We start from the raw sequence: 11,486 nt of genomic DNA on the forward strand, positions 1-11,486 counted from the left end.
ATTTTGTATTTAACCCTTTCTCTGCTCTGCATGTGTTAACGCGCGTGCCTTTGTACCTGTCCCTGTGTGCTCTGAACATGTTAACTCACACCACCAGTCCTTCTACCTGGTACTCTGAATGTGCCTACGCGTAGATGTGTTCAGAGTACCAGGTAGAAGGATGGGTGGCACGCGTAAACATGTTCAGAGCACACAGGGACAGGTACAAAGGTGCAAGTGTTAACACATCCAGAGTAGTTAAAGGGTTAATAATAATAAAAATTGTAATAAATTGCCTTAAATCATTGATGGTTAGTTAAATATAGGACATAATCCAAGCAAGACATCAACATGTGTCTTTTATTGGCACTGATTGAAAATGTTTAGTTTTCAGTAAATAATGAGCCTACCAGCCTCATTAGTTCTCTCCTGCTTAAATAAAAGGTATTTACTGCTGGTGGCTTGTACACTGTTAATACCTCTAGCTCTTTCATTGTCCTGCACGATCTAAGAAGGTTCTAACATTGTGATGTAAGTTACTGCAACAGTGTTCTTTCAAGCACGTGATTTTGTCCAAGCTAAGATCATTGGCTGCTAGTACCTTCCCTACTCAGGAAGAATTTGCTAGAAAAGAAGCCTAATGAAAACATTGCAAATCACAGGAATATAATAGGTACTGTGTTCGGTAATCCGGAAGTTTCTGGCAATTAGCTGTGTCAATAACAACTTATCAAAAGTACTCGTATGCAATGTTGTGGATTACATGGCAATCATCAATCATACCCATATTTGGACTCTCCTTTCTCCTACGAGAATGTCCAAGCTCTGGACAAATAATAATAATAATAATAATAGAAACAGTAGATCACATCACAAGCGGATGTACAATACTAGCAAATACAGACTACCCCAGAAGACATGACAATGTAGCAAAAATAATACATCAACAACTTGCCATACAACATAAACTAATAAAACAACACGTTCCCACATACAAGTATGCACCACAAAATGTACTGGAGAATGATGAATACAAATTATACTGGAACAGAACCATTATAACAGATAAAACACCACCACATAACAAACCTGACATCATACTCACCAATAAAAAGAAGAAATTAACACAACTAATCGAAATATCCATACCCAATACAACAAATACACAGAAGAAAACAGGAGAAAAAATTGAAAAATACATCCAACTGGCTGAGGAAGTCAAAGACATGTAGCATCAGGATAAAGGTGACATTATACCAATTATACTATCAACTACAGGAGTCATACCACACAATATCCACCAGTACATCAACGCAATACAGCTACATCCAAACGTATATATACAACTACAGAAATCTGTAATTATTGATACATGTTCAATTACCCGAAAGTTCCTAAATGCAATGTAACATATACCGTACAGTTAGAAGGAAGTCACACTTGATCAAGGTCGGCGTCACTTTTCATTTTTAATCAGACATAATGTCTGAGAAAGGAAAGAAATAATAATAATATCCAAAGAACCATTAGCCATGAATGTTAAACCTATAGGAGAGAGAGAATCTCACTCTGTGAGTGGAACAGCTGCCAACTTGCAGGTACTGATGCATGTTTGTGTGTCTGAGATATTCTGAGGTATGAAGATATCACATCTGAGACGAAGGTCAAAACTGAGCATGGTAACACAGAATTTAGAAAAAAAATCAGATGGACTTCATTTTATAAGTTGTCACTTTGCCAAGACTTCAAATCCTTAACATAAGAAAATTTTTGAATCTCATTTGTTAAAAGGACACCATTTTCAAGGAAGTCCAGCACCATAATAAATCAGAGTAAAATGTTGTCAGTATATTGTAAACAAGCGGATAAAAATCTGTGGAATTTGAGAAAGTTATCCACATAAAGGCTGGCACAATAGGACACCCTAGTTTCCAAGGCCAAATCACTGATGTTTGTAAGTCCGTCACTCAAATGTGAAATAGTTACTGGTGACTATAAAATTAATGAGAGGTATACAGACATCACAGATTCGCTTTCACCTGGGTGCCATCTTACGAGTTGGTCAGCACCAGGCAGACAGGGAAGGAGGTTGGTGTAAAGAGAGATTACATTAATGGTGACTACAGTTGGAGACACAGATGACGGCATTTGAGTTTAGGCTTGTTCTGTGCACCTAAGTCAGGCATTCTCCAACACCCAATTAGCGTTCAGTAGTGTTCTGAGCACTCTGCTATGAGTGCGGTAGTGTGAGTATTAAACTTGATCGTAGCAAATTGTTTCTTGAATTTTTATTCCATTTGTTGCGAGTTGTCATCGCTGATGGTGGTGGAACAGTAATCAGCTCTGAAGGAATAAATGAGGAGGCTATGATTAGCATGTGTTCTTCTCAACACCTGTGCTGATCTATCACGAGAGACAAAATGTTGCAAGGAGGTATGGAGGGGTTGAAGTAGGAATTACAGAACTGAACAGCTGTTAATTTTAAAACTTACCCACATTGTTAATTTTACTTATTTTTTCTATAAACAATCAGGCATAGACAATGCTCCTGAATACATATTTAAAAAATGTGTATTAGTACTAATTAAGCCCCTAACTCATTTTTGCAACTCTTCTCATGTAAAGGTGTTTTTCGAGAAAAAATGTCGAAGGTAAGGCCTCTCTTCAAAAAGGGAGACAAGACAAATGAAAACAACTAAACAACTACAGACCAATCTCTCAGCTGTTCCATTTTCATTTATTTATTTTTTTTTACCAAGAACCCAACATGGAGTCAGAAAAAAAAATCAATAGAAAGAGCAATTTTTGATTCTAAAAACAAAGCACTAAACTGCAACAGACCAGAAGAAACATGTATCAGCAATATTTCTGGACCTCACAAAGGCCTTTGATATGATAAGACCACAACTTACTGCTACAAAAATTGGAATATGCAGGAATTAGGGGGGGTTGATATGTGAATGGGTGACATCATACCTAAAAATCAGAGGGCAGACAGTAGAAAACACACATCAGGAAGAGAACATTGTGTATACCTACCACTCTAAAAGAAAAGAAATTATTTACAGTGTGTCCCAAGATTCAATTTTAGATCAGTGTTATTCTTGATATTTATAAATGATCACAAGTCATTCAGCAAGTCTGAGAAGTATACAATATCTGCAGATGACACAAATAAATTTATAAAAGGCAAAACTGCTGCAGACTACAATGTTGTTGTTGTTGTTGTGGTCTTCAGTCCTGAGACTGGTTTGATGCAGCTCCCCATGCTACTCTATCCTGTGCAAGCTTCTTCATCTTCCAGTACCTACTGCAGCCTACATCCTTCTGAATCTGCTTAGTGTATTCATCTCTTGGTCTCCCTCTACGATTTTTACCCTCCACGCTGCCCTCCAGTACTAAGTTGGTGATCCCTTGATGCCTCAGAACATGTCCTACCAACCGATCCCTTCTTCTATAAAATACAAAATTACTCCTCACACATTGCAGAACAGTTCACCACCAACACTCTTGTCTTCAAAACTTAAACATAAATACCAAAATGGGAATTTAATCCTACTCTATTGCCTAATCACTGTAGCTTGTCAGTCACTATAAATGTGAAAGCTAACTTAAAATTCTGGCATCTTGTGTGAAACAAAAATAGCCTCACAATGGTTAAGATGGCAGTTTTATTTAAGAGAAATCAGAAATATACTAGTCTTGCCATACTGACACACACTGTGCAAAATTATGTAATTCACTTCGGGCGAATTTAACACAGCCACAGCCAATTCCCATCTTGTCATCACTGCTTAGATAGTCAGTGCATGTCCCATTAAATCAATGCTGATGAGACAATAACCTACTTTCCTTTGCATTATTCAACTAAGACAGCATAACAAACAAAAAGTTATGCATCAAATTGTTAAGGCAATGGAAGTTCTGCAACAAGAACAATGAATAAAAATGAGAAAAGAAAACCACTCACTCACCTGAAGTTGATATGGACTGAGCTCACATAGGTAACAACAGATAATTTTCACTATCTTTTTGAATAAGTGACTGCTGTCTTTGCACACTTTTTAAAGGCATAATTCATTTTAAGAAATTTAAGGAAACCTAACATCTGTTTTAACCACTGTACTTCATTTGGTATAGATACCAAAAGCAACTTTGCAAAATGTACACATGCCAAGAAAAATGATATACAGGGAATAATGAGATCTGTTACATTCTGGATTTGTCAGATATTACACTGATGATGTACCAAACATCACATGTTTAATACTCAAAACTTTAGCTTTTGAACAGCCTCTTTCTTTAACTAAAGCAAATTGATGTGCAGTTCATACATTCATGTAACAGAAAACAGTAGTCACACTACCTGCAGGGATGCAGGAGTCAAAGAGAGAGTAGCAGGATAGCGTGAGGCAGGTCTTTTGACAGATGACTCAGTGGCTGCACGAGGCAAAAGGGGTGCGTGTGCGTGTGTGTAGGGGGGAGGGGAAGGAGAGGGGGAAGGAGGGGGGGAGGGGGGGGGGGGGAGAGAGAGAGAGAGAGAGAGAGAGAGAGAGAGAGAGAGAGAGAGAGAGAGAGAGAGAGAGAGCGGGGGGGGGGGGGGGGGGGGGGGCAGCATGTGTTGTGCATGCTGTGGACAGGGAAGGGTCAGTGTGGACAGCTTCCCCTCCCCCCATGTGGGTATATAATGACAACATTATGAAAAGAATAGTGTGCTATTCACCGTATAGGGGAGACGTTGAGTCACAGACAGGCACAACAAAAAGACTGTTACATGTGCAAGCTTTCAGCCAGAAGGTCTTTAAATAGAAAAACAAACAATTCGTGCATGCACAATTCACACAAAGAACCACTGTGTCTGGCCAGTGGCCATATGTGTGTGAGTTGTGCTCTGCTCAAGTGTGTGTTTTTTCTACGTTAGAAGGAGGCCTTTTGGCCCCAAGCTCACATGCACGGCTGTCTTTATGTTGTGTCTGTCTGCTACTCAAAGTGTGTGAGCCTGAAAGCTAGTGTGAATACCGTATTATGTAACAAGTGTCTATGTGCCACACATCAGTCCACTACATGTGGGTACAGTCTTTCCATCATTTTATGTACTGCTCCATCTCAGAATTTCCATTATCGTTATTTCTTTACCGAATTCCCCATGCCTTCTCCCAATGTCCTGTGTCCACATAATATAATTTGATCTGAAATTGTTAAGACATAGATTTCATATGTGTGCAGTGCTAATGGCCATTTATTGTTTCACGTTTTGTATAGGCTAACTGAAAAGTGAGCAGGCAAGTTCCACATTCCTGCTAAAAAAAGGTTTTATCTACAAGCTACAGTGTGTTAATTTTTCATTAAATGTATTAACGCTATACAGAACACAAGAGTTAGTAAATAATATAACCAACACAAGAGCTGCACAAAAAGAGAAGCTTCATGAATCGCTGCACACAGCACTACACTGTTATACAAGGAACTGTTTCTTACGAATTCCTGCAGAGTAATTGTTGTGTTCCTCTGAGAAGCACCATTTCCTCCATTATGAGTGATGCCCGCTCTTCAGTTTGCAAACAGATAAAACATATTTTCTCTGACATATGTTCCCATACTTTTTTGCAAACAGATAAAACATATTTTCTCTGACATATGTTCCCATACTTACTTTGTTATCAACTGCAAACATGTACATCAATCTCCAACCTATTACTGGTTCACTTTAACTAGTTGCACAACTCTACCAGAGCCACTTATTTGCTCACTTATAATTAAGAGCAAAACAATAGAGAGAGACAATTAGTGATTGATTCTTACTCACACACTCAAAATAATGCAATTTGTTCTATCCACACTTGACATTCCGCTTGCTTTAAGAAAAAATTACTTTCCTACATGGCAACACTGATTATATGTCTCACGATCGCAGATCAGTCTTCGTACTGCTCTGTAGGTAACAGATGGTTAGTTAAAACAGGTCTAAGACCTAATCTGTGAGTATTATATGCTTACATTACTTTTCTATGGTAAGCAATTAACAACAACAATTTCAAATATTCTCTAAATTGTTATTTTTCGAAGTCTATGAAAAACAATGTGTTCCTATTGCATCGAAGTTAGTTCAGTATAGTCAAAATAATATTCTGGTTTAGAATCAACTGATTTTAGTTTTTAATAAACTTTTACTAGTAAATAACAACAAATTATTAAGGAAAAAAGTATGCATAACTTGTTAGATCGAACACAGTACAACAAGATTTATTGTCAGAAGTTTCACACAATTATGAATGTATAGGAATGGGTGCACAGAATATAAAAAAATGCAATAATTTTTTTAAATTATTTTTATCAACCTATGCTAGTGCTATATATTGTATTAATTTATTATTCCAATGTAAACACAAACACACAAAGGTATTGCATGAAAGTTCAGTCACATTTTGGAAATCATACTATTCAGTAGACTATCTTTCAATATTTTATGGCAGGCAGAAACAAACTGAAAGATGACAAGTTCACATATGAGTAATTAAAAGTCTGTCTACAAAATGGATTTCAATTTTTTTTAAAGCAGCACGGAGTAATGTAAAGGACAATCAAAGCAGATTAAAACTATATAAAAAATTCTTTTACATTCACTGTTTTATCTGTACATCTGCATAAAAAAAATTGAAAATAAAAAAAAAAAATAATCAGTCTTCTCAATGAATAAACAAAAGTCTTTGAGAAGTGGACATAAATATTTCAAATCAGCACTCTAATGGCAAGTGTTAGATCATTCTGGGACAGGATACAAACACAGTACAACAAGATTTATATTCTGAAGATTACAAATCAATTAAGACAATGTGAGGTGGTGTGAATATTGAAAATGACAAGCTCTTCACAATTTTGGCCAATAAGCAGGCCTACTTGTCAACTGCAATAGTGAAACAAAGGGCAAACAAATCAGTTGCAACATTTGAACTGAACGTCCCCCTTATGCAGATGGTAAATTTCTATCGTTCAGTGTATCAATAGGTGTACTACTTTATTTTATACAACTTTTTCAGAATCTTCTGAACAGTTCCACATTTGACTGTGTTCTTTTCAAATCATATTTACGAAATTTCCACATAATAATCACACACTGAGAGGAAATTGAAACTATCATGTAAGAAACTGATGAATAAGCAACATAAATATAAAAATAGTGATGTTATGGAATAGGTCAATACTTGCAAATGAGGGCCCAAAGCAATGGACAATAATAAAATCATCGATTATAAGTTCTGGTTTCATCATGCGGGGCTTTCCCCCCTTAATAAACAAGTAATTTTTATGATAAACATGCATCAAGAACCAGGTGGCAGCTTGAAAAAAAGCTAGAAAACCGAACGTTTAAATAAATACACTGCAACTTTGTCCAACTCACTCCACAACAACATAGTAACAACACAGTACAACAAGATTTATATTCTGAAGATTACAAATCAATTAAGACAATGTGAGGTGGTGTGAATATTGAAAATGACAAGCTCTTCACAATTTTGGCCAATAAGCAGGCCTACTTGTCAACTGCAATAGTGAAACAAAGGGCAAACAAATCAGTTGCAACATTTGAACTGAACGTCCCCCTTATGCAGATGGTAAATTTCTATCGTTCAGTGTATCAATAGGTGTACTACTTTATTTTATACAACTTTTTCAGAATCTTCTGAACAGTTCCACATTTGACTGTGTTCTTTTCAAATCATATTTACGAAATTTCCACATAATAATCACACACTGAGAGGAAATTGAAACTATCATGTAAGAAACTGATGAATAAGCAACATAAATATAAAAATAGTGATGTTATGGAATAGGTCAATACTTGCAAATGAGGGCCCAAAGCAATGGACAATAATAAAATCATCGATTATAAGTTCTGGTTTCATCATGCGGGGCTTTCCCCCCTTAATAAACAAGTAATTTTTATGATAAACATGCATCAAGAACCAGGTGGCAGCTTGAAAAAAAGCTAGAAAACCGAACGTTTAAATAAATACACTGCAACTTTGTCCAACTCACTCCACAACAACATAGTAATTTGTGTGTACATTCCATCAAACAATAAATCTTCGAATCAAGTGTAGTCGCTGCCTCTTGACCTGTGGCAATGGTTAAGGCTTAAAAAGGAAAACATACTCCACACTAATGAACACACACCAAGTGAATACTCAATAATAAGGTAATCCAATTTACTGAATACACTGTTAGCAACTTATCAGACTGTGGCAGGAACTTTGCCACATTAACATGGAGTTTTGTACTCCTGCTTTATGAAATGTTGCATCCCTTCACTTTCCAGTTTGACCAATCCTTTTTCTCTTAATCATCTCTTCTTAGCTCCTAAGCAACTGTACTATTTTTTTCTGTATTCCTATATGTACCCTGAATCTAAGGTCTTTTTCTTTCATTTTACAATGCTCTAAATTCTAGGTGTTGGCTAAATATATTCCATCTTCTCTTCCTATTACACATTAAAAATTCCCTTGGATTCATTCCATTCTGCATTACTTTAAAGCAATGTGTACATGTCACATCTTCATGTCTGAATGACTGTGTACGCCAAGCAGGAGAGGGAGGTGTGAGAAAAAGGGGGCGTGGGCATGGAGGATGGATTCCATATCATGCATATAAAATTCACCCACAATATTTTAAATGCAATACTGTGACCTGGAAGCAGTAGTAATTTAATGAATTATAAATGTAGCACAAGAGAGTTGTCTTATATTCAAAATACACCAATAGGACAATAATAAAATTTTAACAAATGAGTAAAAAAATAGTTACAGAAAATATATCATTCACAAAACAGCCAAATGCTGTAGGAACATCTCCATTGTAGAAGCTCACCATAAACACAATGATCACATCTCACACGTATTTCCATTTCTTGTCAAAATTAAGTGAAATCTCATTTGTACTGCTGTGGCAAAAGTTTGCAAAGTCCTTCCTGAATTGTACGCATAGAATTCAAGTCAGATCGCACAACTTCTACAAGGCGATCAATGCCATCTTGTTCCATTTCCAGAAATTTTCGTAAGTCATCACCAAACATTGCTGAACTTCGTAAACCACTTCCTGGTCCTGCTGTGCCATCAACTCCTCGCCTCAAGCGTACCTGAGACAGACTTTCATTCAGTCTAGCTTTAACAACAGATGGAGCAGAAAGATGGGCTTGAAGTGCCTGCAATCGACTCAACAGAGCCTCTTCACGAGGGTCAAGCGCTTGCCCTGCTTTACGTCTGATCTGCTGTCTGCCGACTACAACTAGTGCTCTATGCTCCAAAGAAAGTGCTCGGCGACGTTGCTCAGAAACCTTAGCAGCTGTACGTGCCAATGCTGCACGCAAAGTAGAAACTTCAGCAGCTGATCGATCTAATGCTGCTAAGTGTGCAGCTGCCTCACGTTCTTGGGCTTTAGCACGTGCTGCAAGTGCTTCAAACCCAATGACAGGGACAGGTATGAGATTAGCTGAATCTGGATTTTCAGCCTGTGCTTGTTTCCAGAGACGGGCATCAATACCTGGAGGAGGCTCTGAAAGGTATCGTTCCACTTCAGGAGACAACAGGAGAGTAAGGGGCAGCACTGACTCTGCACCCAGCTGGGTCAAATGTTGACGTATGCCCGCTGCCAGTTCTGCTGCTCCACAGCGACGTTTTGCTGTTCCTAACTGCTGTTGTGCTTCTTCAGCATAAAGGCTCACTGTTGTTCTCTGAGGTCCTACAGAGCGAATACTGTCGATGTGAATCGTAGCTCTATCTCCCAATGCAGTTTGCAAGATCTGGACAAGCTGCGACTGGCCAGCTCGCACATCTGCCTCTGCCTTTGTAAACGTGAGCAATACAAGCCCTTCACGAGCTTCTTCAGGATCTACTCTGCGACTGTAAGCTATACCCTTAAATCGACACAAAGGGTTAGCAGGAGTAAATTCTACAGGTGGTTGGCCAGGTAAATAGTAACCTTTTCCACAACCCCACAAAGCCTGAAGCATGTTAAATTTTGCCAGTACTTGATCACGTTCATCACCAAATATCTGCACAAAGTACACAGCCCTTGCAATGGCCTCTTCCCCTTTCAAAGGCGCTTGTTGCTGCTGCAAAAATGACTGCTGCTGTTGTGGTTGAGAAAATAAACCAGTGCTTCCAAATGCTCCTATTGATGTCGCCGGTTTTGCACCAAACGCGCCAAAAGATCCAAATCCAGTTTGTTGTTGGCCGGTAGTTCCAAATCCACCAAATGTCGGAGCAGTTCCTGTCCCAGATACGGCTGATCCAGCACCAAACTGTAAACTGCCAGTACCAAATCCACCAGTTCCAGCTGCTGTCGTGGTTGTGGCACCAAAGCTGAATCCAGTATTCTGTGTTGATCCAAGGCCACCAAAACCAAAACCTGTTGTTGTTGTGGCTGCTGTAGTACCCAGGCCAAAACTAGGAGTACCAAAGGAGAAACCTGTGGCTGCCGGTTTAGCGGCTGTCGTTAACGAGGAGCCAAAACCAAAAGATGGTGCAGACGTTTGCGTTGGGAATTTTGCAGTATTACCGAAACTGAATGCCATTATGTTAACTTAAAATAGGGCTATAAAAGTATCACTACACCTTCAAATTCTTAACTTCCTGGCCACTCTTCCAACGCACATTTGCCTTACAGCCAACCTGTTAACATTACGTAACCGTGAAATTAGACAAGTATATTAAAGACATGGTCAAAACCTAAATGGTGGTGGAAAACGCAATTCAATTAACGGTTATTGAGAATGAACTCTAGTTCACATCAGGATGCTAAATAATGCAAAAAACTGTCACAGTACGAAACCAGTGCAGCGTTCCTAATAGGTCACGGATATTATATTCTACGCTAACGATACACTTTATTGTCACAGTTTTGCAGCACCCACTGACAATCTCAACTGTCCGTCGTCAATGTGTGTTTTTCCACCAGAATATCTAATTATTACTGCTTTAAGTTTGCGAACTTTTTCCACACAATTTTAATATCTGTTCCTGATAAATTAGAAAAAAATCAGTACAGTGATCTTCTTTACAGGGCGCGAAAACAAATATATTTACAGCTCATAAGAAACTGGACCGTTGTCAATTAGTTTTCCGCACTTCATCTGTAGCATGCCCCACCATTAACAGAAATAATCACACTCAATATTTATTACCGCAATACACAGAATTTAAATATCAACATTCCAAACCCTATGTATGAAAGATATGTTACATTACTATGTTATCAAAGATTACACATACAGAACATATCACGCCATGTCGCTACATGGATGAATTACTTACGCGTGCATCTCCCCACCGCTACCATTACATGCATATTAACTTAACCCCACGTCGAAGTTGGAAACACTACTGACGTGACTTTCAAGGTGCAGAAAAGTGAACATATTCGTACGGGAGCTACTTTAGTTGCGCAGCTTTTAGATGAAGAGGTTATAGTGACGATGACGAAGAAGAAATGGACCCAAAAATGTTGGGTAC

The 11,486-nt window shown here is 38.2% G+C and overlaps 1 protein-coding gene across 1 annotated transcript; it reads right to left on the bottom strand.

Annotated features, from left to right (window-relative positions):
* Positions 1-6,206: 6,206 nt before the first annotated feature.
* On the bottom strand, positions 6,207-11,189 carry LOC126419375 (probable nucleoporin Nup54). Its single transcript, XM_050086566.1, has one exon. The coding sequence runs from the start codon at positions 10,547-10,549 to the stop codon at positions 8,906-8,908; it is 1,644 nt and encodes a 547-aa protein (XP_049942523.1). The 5' UTR covers positions 10,550-11,189; the 3' UTR covers positions 6,207-8,905.
* Between the last annotated feature and the right edge of the window lie 297 nt (positions 11,190-11,486).

Source organism: Schistocerca serialis, chromosome 1 (genome assembly GCF_023864345.2).
Source record: "Schistocerca serialis cubense isolate TAMUIC-IGC-003099 chromosome 1, iqSchSeri2.2, whole genome shotgun sequence".
Lineage (NCBI taxonomy): Eukaryota > Metazoa > Arthropoda > Insecta > Orthoptera > Acrididae > Schistocerca > Schistocerca serialis.